Genomic DNA, 17,633 nt, shown 5'->3' with positions numbered 1-17,633 from the left:
AGGGACAGGAAGGAACGGGTGTTCGGAGCAAAGTGAAGGGCAACGTTTTTGATCTATCTAATGGGGTAATTTACCAAATGGGGAAGAGTCCTCTGTTTGTAACCGTCTCAAGCTATTTATATAGAATTGTTTTATAATTTTGTTGCACATAGAATACAGAGGAAACCTAGGGTGTTTTTCCCCCCTCCCCTCCTCCTCTGTCTGCCAACCAGTGACAGTTCTTATCCTTTTTATGTGTTACCTCAGATTTTGCAATCCTATCATTTTTGTCATTCCCCATGAGGCAGGCAACTAACCTGCTCTTCGCCAGGGTTGATCCTAAATTCCTGCTTAATCTTGTGCCTGGGAGTGGAACTGAATATACTTCCAGAACAGAACCAAGTTTTCTTAATTTAAAATTAGGAGAATAATAGTATCAGAAATTTTACTATCAACAATCTGCATATTATTAAAAAATTAGTGAAATTTCAAGTATGTTCCAGCTATTGTGCCAGGACCACCATTTTCCCAGTCATTTGCAATCTGACCCAATTCCCAACACTGCGACCTCCAAAACTGAGAAGGACAAGAGCAGAAATGTCAAGGCAACAAGTTACCATCTTGACTTGGACATTTCAATGTTGTTTCTTCATTGCTGGATGCAAATGCTGGTATTCCCTTCCTAAAAGCATTGTGGGCTCACTACCAACACAAGGACTGCAGCAGTTCAGAAGAATATCCCCCATTCACCATCTCACAGTAAGTAGAGATTGGCAATAAATGTGTCCTTGCCAGAGACGCCCATGTCCTGAGAATAAATGGGAAAAAACGGCTATATTCCCCTCTTTTCCCCCTCCCACTGCTGCCACCATAAAAGCACTGTCCAGCTGTGATCGGATCTTTGCTGTGGATTTTTTTGGGGGGAAGGGGAACGGGAGAGGGTTGGCGGGGGAGTGGAGTAGAGAAAAGAGAAGAATGCCCATGTTCTACATTGTGCTGCAGTGTATTGGTTCACCAGTGTGCTGTGTTACTGAGCTGACTTATTTTAATCCATGAAGATAAAGTTTTTTGATCTGACAGCCTGTTCAGAACATTAACTGAATTTCATTTTTCCCCAGCTGTTACATGTGATGATCTTCCACCTATCAGTAACGGGAGAACTCCAACACCACCCCATACAGAGAACTGGGAATATGGAATGGTAGCAAAATATTCATGTGTTGGTGACTATTCATTGATTGGTGCATCAGAACTTGTTTGTACAGCAACTGGACAGTGGGACATGCACCCACCAACTTGCAAAGGTACCTAAGTACAGGATCAGAATGAGTTTCAATTGCCTCTTTTTAGCTGAAGTTGGGCATCTTAAAAAAAAAAGTTGATTAATACTTGTGTTTAAGTATTCTAGGTCAACTCTACCAACAGTCACTGATTTAACCATGTACAAGTTTTTGCAGTATCTTCCAAAATAAAAGAGTGGTTTGGTGGGAAATTTGTACCATTTCTTGCTGTATATTTGGTGTTTTTGTATATTGCAAGCTTTTCAGGTTCAGAGGCAATTTTTCTTAATTTAAAGTTAGTGAAATTTCTGAAAGTATGATTCTCCTACTCCCAAAAGTTTCCTCTATTCTGCAATAGGAATACAAAGAAAGTAATAAGGGAATATAAGCTGAAAGGGAATACATGAAAAAAATTGTAAGGGATATCCAGGACAATACTAAAGGTTTTTACAAGTATATTAAGAGAAAGAGGGTGGCTAATAGTAATATGGACCCCTAAAAATCAGACGCAGGTGATATTGTAATTGAAAATCAGAAAATGGCAGACTCGCTAAATACTTACTTTGTATCGGTCTTCACGGCAGAGTTACGAGGAAAACTAAAAATAAATCGAGGGGAAGAACTTACTAGATTTAATATAAGTTTAAAAAATGGTAATGGGAAAATGATGAGACTAAAGATAAACAAATCTCCAGGACCTGATGGGCATTAAAAGAAGTAGGTGAGGAAATTGAAGATGCTTTAGTCATGATCTTCCAAAACTCTCTTGATTTAGAAATTGTCCCCTTAGATTAGAAAATTGCCAATGTCACTCCATTATTTAAGAAGGGTAGGAGAGATAAACTAGGAAATTATATGCCTGTTAGTCTAACGTCTGTTGTGGGGAAGTTACTAGAATCTGTTATTCGGGACAGAGTGACTGAACACTTGGAAAAATTTGAACTGATCAGAGAGAGCCAGCATGGATTTGTAAAAGGGTAAGTCATGTCTAACGAGCCCAGTTGCATTTTTGGAGGAGGTAAATAGCGTGGTAGATAAGAGAGTGTCTGGATGCTATTTATATGGACTTCCAGAAGGCATTCGATAAGGTTCCACAAAAGAGACTCTTAACAAAAATGAGAGTGCATGGAATTGGAGGCAACCTATTGACATGGGTAAGGAATTGGTTTGGAGGTAGGAGACATAGAGTAGGAATAATGGATATGTACTTAAATTTAGCAGGATGTGACTAGTGGTGTTCCCCAGGAATCTGTACTGGGGCCTCAGCTTTTCACTATTTATAAATGACTTGGATAAAGGAATATAGAGCCGTATATCCAAGTTTGCTGATGACACCAAGTTAGGTGGCACAGTAAATAGTGTAGATGTGACCAGAAAGTTGCAAAGGAACATTGATAGATTAAGTGAGTGGGTAAAACTGTGGCAGATGGAGTTAAATGTTGGGAAGTGTGAGGTCATCCACTTTGGACCTAAGAAAGACAGATCATTTTGTAAATGGTGAGAAGCTAGGAACTGTGGATGAGGAGAGGGAATCCAAGTATAGAGATCACAAAAAGCTAGTGGACAGATACAAAAAATAATTTAAAAGCCTCATGGAATGTTGGTGTTTATCTCAAGGGGGCCGGAATACAAAGGGGTGGAAGTTATGTTACAGTTATATAAAGCTATGGTTAGACCCCATTTAGAGTACTGCGTTCAGTTCTGGGTACCGCACCTCAGGAAGGATATATTGGCCTCGGGTTGGGTGCAGCACAGATTCACCAGAATGATACCGGGGCTAAAAGGGTTAAATTATGAGGACAAGTTGCGTAGACTAGGTTTCCATTCCCTTTAGTATAGAAGATTAAGGGGTGATCTAATTGAGGTGTTCAAGATGATGAAAGGAGTTGATAGGGTAGATAGAGGGAAACTATTTCCCCTAGTGCGGCGAGTCCAGAACAAGGGAGCATAACCTTAAAATTAGAGGGAAGCTGTTTAGGGGTGATGTCAGGTAGTACTTCTGCACACCAAGGCTAGTGGAAATCTGGAACTCTCTTTTCCCCCCCCCAAAAAAACTGTTGAGACTAGGTCAATTGAAAATTTCAAAACTGAGAGTGATAGATTTTTGTTAAGCAAGGGTATTAAGGTGGATGGATGGAATTAAGGTAGAGATCAGCCATGATCTAATTGAATGGTGGAACAGGCTCGAGGGTCTGAATGGCCTACTCCTGTTCATATGTTCCCACTCCCATGCAAAGGATTAAGTAGGAAATGGAAGGATCAAGCATTCCAAGGTGGAAAGAGCATTTATACCTGAAAAGCTTGCAGTATACCTGTCCTAATACCTCCTTATGTGGCTCGGTGTCAAATTATGTTTGATAACGCTCCTGTGAAGCGCCTTGGGACGTTTTACTATATTAAGGGCGCTATATAAATGCAAGTTGTTATATGCAGAAAAATGTGAAGTGGTACATGGCGGTAGGAAGAATGAGGAGAGGAAATATAAACTAAAGGAAACAGTTCTAAAAGGGGTAAAGGAACAGAGAGAACTGGGGGTATATGTACCAAAATTGTTGAGGGTGGTAGGGCAGGTTGAGAAAGCAATTTTAAAAAAGCATACGGGATCCTGGGCTTTATAAATAGAGGCACAGAGTACAAAAAAGCAAGGAAGTCATGAAGAACCGTTATGAAACACTGGTTCGGCCACAACTGGAGTATTGTGTCCAGTTCTGGGCACAGCACTTTAGGAAAGATGTGAAGTCCTTAGAGAGGGTGCAGAACAGATTTACTAGAATGATTCCAAGGATGAGGGGCTTTAGTTACGTGGATAGACTAGAGAAGCTGGGGTTGTTCTCCTTGGAACAGAGAAGGTTGAGAGGAGATTTGATAGAGGTATTCAAAATCATTAAGGGTCTAGACAGAGTAGATAGAGAGAAACTGTTCCCATTGGCAGAAGGGTCAAGAACCAGAGAACATAGATTTAAGGTGACTGGCAAAAGAACTAAGGGTGACATGGGGAAAATATTTTTCACAGAGCGAGTGGTTAGGATCTGGAATGTGCTGCCTGAGGGGGTGGTGGAGGCAGATTCAATCATGGCTTTCAAAAGGGAACTGGATAAGTACTTGAAAGGAAAAAATTTGCAGGGCTACGGGAATAGGGCGGGGAGTGGGACTAGCTGGATTGCTCTTGCTTAGAGCTGGCGCGGACTCGACGGGCCGAATGGCCTCCTTCCGTGCTGTAACCTTTCTATGATCCTACTAAAACACCAAATATAGAGCAAGAAAAAATTAAAATTCCCCATCAATCCACTCATTCATTTTTGGCGATATTGCAAAAATTGTATAGTTAAATCAGCGGCTGGTGGTTACTAAAAGGTAAGTAAAACTTCAAGTAACTACTGTACCAGGACTACTTTTTTCTACATATTTGCAGAGTGACTCTATTCCCGTTGGTAGCTTGTATTGCAGTTTTATCTAACTCCAACTAGGCTAAAGGCGTTCTAGATGCAGTCGTCACCCAGGTGGGAGTTTGTGCTGAGGAATAGGATATTTTGCGACAATATGCAGTATGAAGCTCGCTGTGCTCTTTTCTGAAGGATGTACCTCGACCCCATCTTTAGAAGTGCTCTTCTACGACACACATCTGAATTTTTCACTTTCCAGCCAGCCATCCTTATGGCCGCCCTGAGTAAGATTGTCATGCTGTGGCCCATGTTCACAAGGGACTAGGTTAAAGCCAGTCTGAAGTAATTTATGCAAGATGTGGCTCGGTGTCAAATTGTGTTTGATAACGCTCATGTGAAGCGCCTTGGAACATTTTACTATATTAAGGGCGCTATATAAATGCAAGGTGTCACTGAAACAAAGGCTGTTCTTGATTTGTGTGTAGAAGATGAACAGAAATGCATTTATGGAGATAGAATTGAAAAGCACTGTCACAAAGCCAAATGATCTTATAGAGCAGAAATGCAATCGTGTTTTTGCTTTGGTTGTCCATAACCTGTCTGTCGTGAGTGAGGCTGGAGCGTTTGCAGCAGATACATATTTTTGCTTTAGGAACATAAGAAATAGGAGCAGGTGTAGGCCACATGGCCCCTCGAGCTGCTCCACCATTCAATAAGATCATGGCTGATCTTCGACACCACTTCCTGTCCGATCCCCATATCCCTTGATCCCTTAGAGTCCAAAAATCTAGCAATCTCAGTCTTGAATATATTCAACGACTGAGCATCCACAGCCCGCTAGGGTGGAGAATTCCAAATATTCACGACCTTCTGAATGAAGAAAATCCTTCTCATCTCAGCCCTAAATGTCTGACCCCTTATCCTGAGACTGTGCCCCCTAGTTCTAGTCTCTCCAACCAGGGGAAACATCCTCACAGCATCTACCCTGTCAAGCCCTCTCCGAATCTTATATGCTTCGATGTAATCACCTCTCATTCTTCTAAACTCCAGAGAGCATAGGCCCATTCTACTCAATCTTTCTTCATAGTACAACCCTCTCGTCCCAGGAATCAATCTAGTAAACCTTCATTGCACCACCTCTAAAGCAAGTATATCCTTCCTTAGGTAAAGAGACCAAAACTCCACACACTACTCCAGGTGTGGTCTCACCAAAGCCCTGTACAATTGCAGCAAGACTTCCTTACTCTTATACTCCAACCCCCCTGAAATAAAGGCCAACATACCATTTGCCTTCCTAATTACTTGCTGTTCCTGCAAGTTAACTTTGTGTTTCGTGTACAAGGACACCCAAATCCCTCTGAACACCAACGTTTAATAGTTTCTCACCATTTAAGAAAATTCAATTTTTCTACCTTTTCCTACCAAAGTGAATAACCTCACCTTTCCCCACATTATACTCCATCTGCCACCTTCCTGCCCACTCACTTAATCTGTCGACATCCCTTTGCAGACTCTTCGCATCCTCCTCATAGCTTACTTTCCCACCTAGCTTTGTATCGTCAGCAAACTTGGACACATCATACTCGGTCCCATCATCTAAGTCATTAATATAGATTGTAAATAGCTGAGGCCCAAGCACTCATCTCTGCAACACCACACTAGTTACAACCAGCCAACCTGAAAATGACCCGTTTATTCCTGCTCTCTGTTTTCTGTCCGTTCACCAATCCTCAATCCATGCTAATATATTACCCCAATCCCATGAGCCCTAATATTGTGTAACAACCTCTTGTGTGGCACCTTATCGAATGCCTTTTGAAAATCCAAATATACCATATCCATTGGTTCCCCCTTTTCTACCCTGCTAGTTAAACCCTTAAAAAAAACCCTACTAGATTTGTCAAACACAATTTCTCTTTCATAAAACCGTGTTGACTCTGCCTAATCATATTATGATTTTCTAAGTGCCCTGTAACTTTGTCCTTAATAATAGATTCTAGCATTTTCCCTACGACTGATGTCAGGCTAATTGGTCTGTAATTCCCTGTTTTTTCTCTCCCTCCTTGAATAGCGGGTTACATTTGCTACCTTCCAATCCACGGGGACCATTCTAGAATCTAGGGAATTCTGGAAGATCAAAACCAATGCATCCACTATCTCTGCAGCCACCTGTTTTCAAACCCTAGGATGTAGGCCATCAGGTGCAGGGGATTTGCCGGCTGTGAAGACAGATGAAAAATACTTGTTTAACGTCTCTGCCATGTCCTTATTCCCCATTATAATTTCTCCTGTCTCTGCCTCTAAGGAACCAACGTTTACTTTCGTTAATCTCTTGCTTTTTATATACTTGTAGAAGCTCTTACAATCCGTTTTAATATTTCTTGATAGTTTACTCTCATTCAATTTTCTCCCTTTTATCAATTTCTTTCATAAATACTAGGTTTTGTAAAACTGTTATTCTGCACAATTTTGTTGTTTTAACCTCTGACCCTGTTTGGTGAGAGGTACGATGATTCTTCAATGTGGCAAAGCAATGGAAATAAACACACATATACATAAAGTAATTACAGATGAAGACGACCATTTAGTCCATCTTAGTTCATCCATGCAGAAAGACCCTAAAGTCCTTCCAGCATTGTAGCATTTAGCTGTTTCTTAAATTATTCCAGGTTTTTCACCTCCACTGACCAATCCAGGAGTCCATTCCATGGATTGGTCATTATTTGTGTGAAAAAAAAACTTCCCGATATGTACTGTGTAAGAATAGGGACATTTTGGTGTAGATGCATTGCAATATAACAAAAGTTGTATTGTCGAGGCTATAATAGGCTAGATCCAAATGTAAATAGAACTAGCTTTTTGGATAGGGGAAAGAAACTTGAACTTTACAGTCTAGAGGAAAGAAGGATTCAAGGCACCTCATTGAGGAATACAATCAGATGACATGGATGGGAAGAATCCAAATGCTACTTCAAGCTAAGTTGACATGTAGGCAGAGGATATAAATTGAAACTAGTGAAAAGTAAAAACCAAACTTGAAAGATTTTTTCACTCAAAATATGATCAACATTTGGAATAAGGTCAGACATTAGAGGAATTGAAAATGGAGGTGTTGGAGTTACATGTGACCATATCCCCCCCATAATGTATGAAGTTCAGCAATACCTTTTGCATAATTTTACAGAAGTTTCCTTGCTATTAGCACAACCTTAAACAGCACAAAATGTTTTTTTCTGCTGATTGCTGGAAATCCATTTTAGCAGGAGAGCAAATATCAGGCAGCAGTTAAGATGAAACTTTTACAAGTATCAGAAATAGTCAGCTATCTTGTGGAGACTAATACATTGCTTTCTTGTCAGCTATTAAGTGTCATCGTCCTGACACGCCTGAAAATGCTCAAATAGTAGCAGGATTTGGACCTACATACAAGTACAAGGATACAATTATCTACAAGTGTGAAGAAGGTTTTGAAATAATTGGCAACAGTGTGATTCAGTGTGGTGAAAATAACATATTTGTGCCACCACCACCTACCTGCCAAAATGGTGAGTAATAATTTCTTAAACTTGAGGATTGAATTAGCAGATGTGGATTGAGTTTTTCTCAACTCTGTCAAAACTATAAATATTGAATGTTCTGTGGATTTTCCCCAGTTAACATGAGCATGTTGACCTTGTTTCTCTTCATTTCTACAGAGAGTTCTAAAAATTGAAATTTAGTACTTTTCAGTAACCTAATGAACAACAAAAACTTGATGTTTCAATGTTACACGTTAAGCACTTTTAAAAATGAGATTTGTTATTTCTTTTATAGTTCCAAACACATACATCACATACTCATTACATACAGGAATGCATGGACCGAAGTTTGTCTCGTTTTAAAATTAAGGATAAAGTTGTTCCTGATGAAGTTGACTCCAAGACTACTCTTAACAAATTGCAATAGAACCAACACAAACCAGACACACTATTATTGTACCAACAGTATAAAGACTGAGGCACCCGTCCCTACATATTGTAATTTATCAACATTGAGAATTCACCTGGCACTTCCACTGGTTAAAGGCTAGTTTGACACAGTCATAATATGTTGCAGTCCTCATAGGATATGGGCACTAGCAGTAGGTCAAGTAGATATGGAGGTCAATCGGCCTATCTTCAAAGTAAGGGTGCTGGTGTAACAAACTGATATCCACAGTGCTATCAGTCAACTGTTCAGTATGAAAGATCAGATGTTGAAAAGTAAGAATGGTTTCTCAGTTGCATGCTGTACACAACCACTGAATGTCACATTGCAGACTTAGAATGGAAGGAAAAAATAAGTAGCACAGTTTCTGATTTAGACATCTAGGGTCATCAGTTCTAAATGCTGTTCCTTTGCTGGTATGGAGTTAACTCTCCAAGCAGCTCTAGATTCATGACAGCAGATCTTGAAGAATAATTGGAAGCACTCGTAATGGACCTTTTTAACAGTGTTTGCTGATGTTTTTGGTCTGTCCTCAACAAGTTGATGACTGTCTGCAGCAGCTGTAGAGCATCGTAGGATAAAACTTGTTGCGGAAAATTGAGGGCATATATTTTCACAAATTCCACGAGAAGACCACTGAGCTTTCTTCCTCCCATGGCAGTGGTTGAAGATATTGCTTTCCCTGATATGTCAATATTATGGAGCGCCACTAATCCTTCACACTAATGTGCACATTCCTAATACTATATGACTCTATCTGGTAGTTGAAGTATTACCATAGGATAATTTGAAGAGACACTGTGCATTTATTTTTTTAAAATTCAAATAATGTGTATATGGTCCATTTGTTGAATGGTGCTTGAATGTAATCGATAAAAATACATGCTGGTTGGATTCTAGGATTTCATCTTTTTCAGGTTTATGCAATATTGAATGATTCTAGGTGTTGTGGAATTGGTAGTCCTATGATGAGTCCTTTGCCACATGAGAGTCCCTTTACTTAAACACTTGAGTGCTTCATACTACAAAGTACCCGTTGACTGATCAAGCCTCCAAAAGTGTTCTTTGAGGACACCAAATACTATCTCTGCTCTTGATTATATATAATTCTGAGCTAAAACCCATCAAAGCACTTCGTCATTGTATGTTAGGTTTACTATATAATAGGTGCACAGTGTAAGGTACTTAAGTGCCTGCACATGCCATTTATGAAAGTGAGTGTTTGTTTAATCTGAGACTGTTTTTAGGTAGCCTAAATTACTAATGTCATCTTCGAAATAAATGAAAAATAAATCTCTAACTTAGAATGTTCCTGAAAACTGAATGTAGCAGCTGAGTGTGTCCATAATTCAAACAATTTTCTGCAAGTAAAGTTCTGCATAGTAAAAAAATTCTGAATTTCAAATCTTATGACTTAGGTTATGCCAATATTGATCTGCTTAATAAGTTTATTGATGCAGTTGGAATAAGTCATTGGCTGCGCCACTTCTGAGATCCCATTATATTCACTGTGGCATATTCAAATTACTTTTGCAGGAAATGTCAACGCAGTTCGTAACGGGACGATTGACGTGCGAAACAGTGAAATTTATGGTGTGCATCGCTTATCATGCCGTTCTACGAAATTCTGGGCCATTGGCGTACTCTAGATTTTCCTTTCTTTTATAGACACCACTTGTTTTCAGAAGCATTGATTTATGGTAACCTTTCCTTTTATGAGTCAGTTGAGTAATTTATTTTTTCTCTCCCATGTACAGTAACTGGTACTGCTCCTTCAAATACAACTCTTGGTAGGTATACTTCTTGGACTTAATGGAATACTCTAGGTTGACATTTAAACATTCGTTGAACAATGCTTGAGTAAAGAAAGCTGCTAGGATCTCTGCAAGTTCTGTAACAAAAATGTAAAATGCTGATAACATCCAGTGGGTCAGGCAGCATCTGTGAGAAAGGGGAAAAAAAAGTTAATGATTCAGGTATAACTCTTGTAATAACCTGGATAGCCAGGTGGTGAAGGATGGAATATTAGAGCCTGGTCCTTATTCACAGAGATCTACATTACCCCCCAACCCCAGATAAGCTGTCACATAAACGGATACAAAAGAGTCCCCAATTGATACGCACCACCTGAATACAATTAACACTAATTGATATAAATTATATGGATACAATTAACACTTCGGTAAAACTGGTGACGGACTATATTTAAAACATTAGCTTTTTTCCGTTCTCCACAGATGCTGCTTGATCTGCTGAATATTTCTAGCATTTTCTGTTTTGTTCTAAATTTCCCCCGTGCAGTATTTTGCCTACTGTAAGTTGTGTTCAACACATATTTAATCTGCAGCTGTGCAAAGTGTACATTGTGTTTACAATGGGTGCTATTACAGGAATCGGTAGACACCTTTGTTCACACTTCTAATGAAGATTTCCACCTGAAATATTTATCAGGCTTTCTCTTTCAGATGCTGATTTGCCTGTTGTGTATTTCTAGCATTTTCTGTTTTTGGGTTGCCAGTATTTGTAGTTTTTCATTTTATCTTTGTGCATAGTTTAGTTGTTTAATATTCTACCTTTTTAAGTTGATATTGTTACAGATGAGGGAGGCCTTTTGACCCATTTTAGATCATCCTTAAGGATAAAGAAAAACTCATTGCCCCCCATGAATATCATCTAATTGTCTCTTGAATGAGTCTAAAGCTTTTACTTCCACCATTTTACCCAGAAGGTAATTACAAGTGTTGATCACCCTTTTCATAAAAAGCGATTCCTGACATCTGTCCTAATATTCCTTTCACCAGTTTTGACCTATTTCTCCTTTTTTATTATTGTGCCATATCTTGAAATACTTCTCTAGATTAATCTTTTTTACGTCTTTCAATATCTCATATATTTGTTCCCTGAGACGACTCCTTTCAAGATTAAAGAGTTCCAGTTTCTCCCATCTTTCCTTGTATCTCAATTCTTTGATGCGAGGGTTCAGCCTCTTGGCTTTTCTCTGCACTGCTTCCATGGCTTAAATGTTTTCATTACATCCTGGTGATGAAAACTGAATACAGTACTCAAGCCGAGGTCTGACCAAGGTAATGAACAGTTATAGTATGACAGCATCCAACTTATACTTACTTAACCTTGCAATGCAATTGAGCATTCTGTTTGCATTATTTTATTAATGGCTGCATTGTAATTTGATAAATACGGAATCAAATACCAACCCAGATCTCTTCCCACTTCATCTTTAGCATGTGTAGCTATACTGGTTTCCAGTTCCCTCTGATCAAACTTCTGACCTGCTTCTGAAAGTTTCCTGTCATGCCTTCGTAATTTGCTTTGAAAAATTGTACACTTGGGTATTGGTTCTAGGCTTTGTTAAATCCCAAATCATATCAAATTTAAGCATGTTGTGGTTGTTGTCATCTAGAGGTGCCATGACTTTAAATTTTGTATGCTATTGGGGCCACTTGCCATTAACAACTTAACCTGAGAACTGCCTCTTGGGCATTCTCAATTTTTATTTATTTTTCACACACCCTCCTTACTTCTTCATAATGTGCGCTATCCTTTCTCTTATTCTGAGGTGGCCGCATGTATTGAGCCCTGAATCTTATTTACGCTGTCCTTGCATTAGAAACTTTGAGCCAGTGTATTTTGCTAGGGGGCTTTCCCATTCCACACGGTCGAGTTCCTTTGCCGACCAAGTATTTGATTATAGACCTAGACCCCTTTTTTCTTACCTACTCTATCCTTCTTGAAAATTTTGTATCCTACTATGTTGTATTCATCTCCATCTACTGGGATAAACCGTGCTTCTTTTCTTGCGCCATAGTTCTATATTGCTCAGACCATCTCTAGTTCAGGCAGTTTGTTACGAATGTTTCTCGTAGATTTTCCTCATCTTTTATGTCCTCAGTGCCTGACTAATGCTGACACATACTCATGTTCTCTGTTGGGTACTTTTCTTAAAAATTAGAATACTGTGATTGCCATCTCAACAATATTGTGGCACCATCGTTCCTTAGAATTTTTTCTGCTACTTTTTATTGAATTCACTCAGAAGCCTTGTTATTTCTTGTGCAGCTGGCCTCATTTTTGTCATCCTGAGTTCACTTATTTTAATAGTCTACCTTATTTCTGTGTTAACTTTCTTAGTAGGACTATGCTTGCAAGTCTACAAAATAATTCTGGATGATGAAGGCCATTTGGTTTATATTGGTTTATCCATCCAGAATGGCCCTATATTGCCTCCATTGCAACATTCCATTGGTTCTTAAATGATTTTGTGTTGTTGTCTACACACCTATCTGGGAGTCTATTGTCAGCCTTGGCTCAGTGGTAGCACTTTCACCTCTGAGTCAGAAAGTTGTGGGTTCAGGTCTCACTCCAGAGACTTGAGCACATTAACTAGGCTAACACTTCAGTGTAGCATTGAAGGAGTGCTGCACTGTTGGAGGTGCCATCTTTCAGATGAGATGTTAAACTAAGGCCATATATACCCTCTCAGGTGGACATAAAAGATCCCATGACACTATTCGAAGAAGTGCAGGGGAATTCTCAGCATATCCCTTAACCAATAGCACTAAAGCAGATTATCTGTTCATTAATTTTATTGCTGTTTATGGGATCTTGAAAAGTGCAGATTGGCTGTCATGTTTCCCTACATTACAACAGTGACTACTCTTCAAAAGTACTTCATTAGCTGTGAAGTGCTTTGGAATGTCCTGAGGTCGTGAAAGCACTATACAAATGTGAGTTTTTTCTCTTTCTTTTTCTTCCATGTATTCGTCACTGTATGTGCAGAAGAATTTCCTGATATCAATCCTAAATTTGCCTTTTACTAATATATGGCCCCTTGTTCTACTCTCGCAATTTAACAACTTGCTTTATATATTTCCTTTAATACAGAAATACATATACGGAAACAGACCATTCAACCCAACCGTCCATGTTGGTGTTTACCTTCCATGCAAAATAGTTCTTATTTACTAACCCTATTCCTATATCCCTTCAACTTCTTTTCCTTCATCCACCTATCCAATCTAATCTTGAATGTTGGCATACTTTCTGCCTCAACCACTAACTCTGGAAGTGAATTTCACAGCCTCACAACTCTGTGTGGAGCAGTTTCTCCTGCCCTTTGTTCTAAATCTCTTCCATTTAATCTTGTATCTATGGCCCCTTGTTCTTAATCCCTAATCTACTGGAAACAGTCTGCTTTTCATAATTTTAAACACTTCTATCATATCCCCCCTCAATCTGTGTTGTTCTGATGAAAAAATACCCAATTTTTCATGCTTCTATTCGTATTTGTATTTCCTCATAGCAGGCAGCAATCTAGTGAATCTGCGTTATAGCCTCTCTAAAGCCTCAGCATGCTTCCTGTACACTGCAATTTAATTCAGGTCTTATTAAGGATTTATATAGCATCATCATTTCTCTTATACTCTATGCCTTTTCTGATAAAACCTAGAATCCCATTAGCTTTTTAATAGCCTTATCAACCTGAGGTATTGCCTTTAACGTCCTGTGAACCCATAGTCCCAAATCCCTCTGCTCTTCTTCGGCACAGGGCCATTCAGAGTACAATTACTGCTGTTATTTTTTTTTACCAAATTGCATCATTTCACATTTACTGACCATTTGTCACTTTTCAGTCCATTCTCCTATCTTATCAATATCCCTTTTCAGCTTCCTTTGGTCTTCTAAAGAATTAACTCAACCTAATTTGGTATCATCTGCAGATTTTAACATCACAGTGAACAGAAGTGGCCCCAGAAGTGAACCCCGTGGGACATTACTACTCACTTCCAACTACTCTGTAAACCAGCCCTTAACTCCTACTACCACCAAGACAAACTTCCCCTAAGGCTCCCCCCTGCCCTAGCCCTGAACTCACATCTTTCTCTAGTTTCTCGCCTATCTCCCCATATGCCCTTTCCGAGCTCATCGTGTAATGAGACCCACCTCCTGCTTCCTCGACCCTATTCCCACCAAACTGCTGACCACCCAACTTCTCTTCCTGGCTGCCATGTTACTAATATTGTTAACTGTTCCTTCACCTTAGGTACTGTTCCCTTCCCCTTCAAACTTGCCATCATCAGCCCTCCCCTCAAAAACCCACCCTTAACCCCTCTGTCCATGCAAACTTTCGGCCCATCTCTAACCTCCCTTTCCTCTCAAGTCCTTGAACATGTTGTCACCTCCCAAATCCATGTCCATCTTTCCCACAACTCCATGTTTGTACCCCTCCGACCAAGTTTCCGCCCTGCCATAGCACTTGAATGGCCCTTATCAAAGTCACAAATAACATCCTATGTGACTGTAACTGTGGTAAACTATCTCTCCTCATCCTTCTCGACCTGTCTTCAGCTTTTGACACAGTTGACCACACCATCCTCCAATGCTTCTCCTCCGTCGTCCAGCTGGGTGGTACTGCCCTCGCCTGGTTCCATTCCTATCTATCCAGTCATAGCCAGAGAATCACCTGCAATGGCTTCTCTTCCCGCTCCCGCACCATTATTTCAGGAGTCCCCCAAGGATCTATCCTTGGCCCCCCTCCTATTTCTCTTCTACATGCTGCACCTCGGTGACGTCATCCGAAAACACAACGTCAGGTACCACATGTATGCTGGCGACACTCAGCTGTACCTCACCACCACCTTTCTCGACCCCCTCCATTGCCTCTGATTTGTCACGCTGCTTGCCCGACATCCATAATTGGATGAGCAGAAATTCCCTCCACATAAATATTGGGAAGACCCAAGTCATTGTCTTCGGTCCCCTCCGCGAACTCTGATCCCTAGCTACTGACTCCATCCCTCTCCCTGGCCATTGTCTGAGGCTGAACCAGACTGCTCGCAACCTTGGTATCCTATTTGACCCTGAGCTGAGCATCCGACCCCATATCCTCTCCCATCACCAAGAACACCTACTTCCAGCTCCGTAACATCGCCCGCCTCTGCCCTTGCCTCAGCTCATTTGCTGCTGAAGCCTCAGCTCATTTGCTGCTGAAGCCTCAGCTCATTTGCTGCTGAAGCCTCAGCTCATTTGCTGCTGAAGCCCTCATCCATGCCTTTGTTATCTCTAGACCCGTTCTCGTACCTTGCACCCTGCGTAAAGTTGAGCTCATCCAAAACTCAGCTGCCTATATCCTAACTCGCACCAAGTCCCGTTCGCCCATCACCCCTGTACTCACTGACCTACATTGGCTCCCAGTCCGGCAAAGCCTCGATTTTAAAAATTCTTATTCTTGTTTTCAAATCCCTCCATGGCCTTGCCCCTCCCTAGCTCTGTAACCTCCTCCAGCCCTACAACCCTCCAAGATCTCTGCGTTCCTCCCATACTTGCCTCTTGCGCATCCCCCATTTTAATCGCTCCGCCTTTGGCGGCCGTGCCTTCAGGTGCCATGCCCTACATTATGGAATTCCCTCCCTAGCCCTCTCCGTCTCTCCACCTCTCTCTGCTCCGATAAGACGCTCCTTAAAACCTACCTCTTTGACCAAGCTTTTGGTCACCTGTCCTAATAGCTCCTTATGTGGTTCAGTGTCAAATTGTGTTTGATAATGCTCCTGTGAAGCGCCTTGGGATGTTTTACTATGTTAAAGGCGCTATATAAATGAAAGCTGTTCATTTTTTGAATTACTGATTTTGTTAACTGAAAGATCCGATTGTCCTTTTGATTAAAAGATCAAAAAGAAATTGGTTGTTGTATTGTGATGTAAGTATAAAATAGGCCATTTCTCCCAGCTATTTATTGTTTTGTATCATTTCTTTCTCCTATGTCATTTGCATTTGTAATGTAGTGGTGTGTCTGGTGCAACATCTAATGGGTTAAAAACTGCTGTTTGTAATACTTTGGGAGTTCTTTAGGAATTCTAGTGACTGATCAGACAAAGGGCTAACTTTGGGTAAATGACAGGATGTGCTGTCACAAAACGCTTTACGCGAAGAAAAAATTGACTGTTGTTTTAGTCTCTAATATCAAGAGATCTTAATAGCCATCATGAGACTACATTGAGGATCACTGTAAATGGGATGAAAATCTGTCAGTTATGTGACTGTAAAAGTGAAATATAGAAAAAGTACACCTAGATCATGGGGGGGAAGCTCCACATACAGGAATTGCTGTTGAGTCATTTAGAGAGAAGACTTCTATAAGAACCCAATTTGTAACGGGCCCAAGAGAGGACAGAGTTTCTTAAAGGCAATGGAGATTTGATAATTCCAGGGAAGATAGTGAGACCAAGAAGATGAAGCATAAAGCTATCAAAGTGATAGCTATTGGTTGGAATTGAGACATATTACATTGGCATGAAGGACATTAAAATATGGAATAATCAATTATAAACTGAGAATTTAGAGAAATTGTACTTTTTTCGCAACAATGAAGTATATTTTAAAATCTCGCAGGCAAAATTACAAAAACACTTTGTCAACACAGAAAGTAAGTGTATAACTTTTTGCCTACCAGTATGATTAGGGTTGACAGTTATAGGATTGGAATGTGTAAATTCTACCTTGCTGTGTAAATTTGTGGTCATGTTTCTAAATATAAGAACAAAAACCACACCAATAATGATCAGTCAAGATAGACAGACCGAGTAGCAACCTCCAACTGATGGTATTGAGCAACAATTTATTCATTTTCATTTTAGAATATCCATTTGGTCCCTTGACATTTTGATCATCCAAAATAGAGATCTACATTTTCTTTTAATGTGGTTAAATACTGCCTATCTCCTCTGCTCTAGCTGTTATGGTACAGGAGTCTGATATAGCTTACTCTGCTGGTACCGGGAGGGAGATTTGTGAGTTGTCTTGAATTGGCTTCAAATGCCGAGCAATTGGGTGTCACTATTTGACTGAAAGCTGTAGCTGAGCATTGCTGATTAAACTACTAAACACTAACAATACCCCCAAAGTGTGAAGGTCAAACTTCTTCAGCAACACTTAATTTAAACATGGGAATATGGTATCTAGCACAATAATTAAGCAGGCTGGCACCATCCTGGAAAAAACTAATCATCTC

At 40.1% G+C, this 17,633-nt stretch overlaps 1 protein-coding gene across 1 annotated transcript in view; it reads left to right on the top strand.

The window, feature by feature from the left end:
• Positions 1 to 17,633, top strand: part of LOC137344708 (C4b-binding protein alpha chain-like) — a 73,542-nt gene that overhangs the window by 39,928 nt on the left and 15,981 nt on the right. The window contains exons 5-8 of the mRNA XM_068007838.1: positions 1,098 to 1,283; positions 8,002 to 8,187; positions 10,145 to 10,201; positions 10,366 to 10,398. Coding sequence (XP_067863939.1) covers positions 1,098 to 1,283; positions 8,002 to 8,187; positions 10,145 to 10,201; positions 10,366 to 10,398 — 462 coding nt within the window. The remainder of the gene's footprint in view (positions 1 to 1,097; positions 1,284 to 8,001; positions 8,188 to 10,144; positions 10,202 to 10,365; positions 10,399 to 17,633) is intronic.

This window comes from Heptranchias perlo, chromosome 27, assembly GCF_035084215.1.
Source record: "Heptranchias perlo isolate sHepPer1 chromosome 27, sHepPer1.hap1, whole genome shotgun sequence".
Taxonomy (NCBI): Eukaryota; Metazoa; Chordata; class Chondrichthyes; order Hexanchiformes; family Hexanchidae; genus Heptranchias; species Heptranchias perlo.
This window is presented reverse-complemented; position numbering and strand designations above follow the sequence as displayed.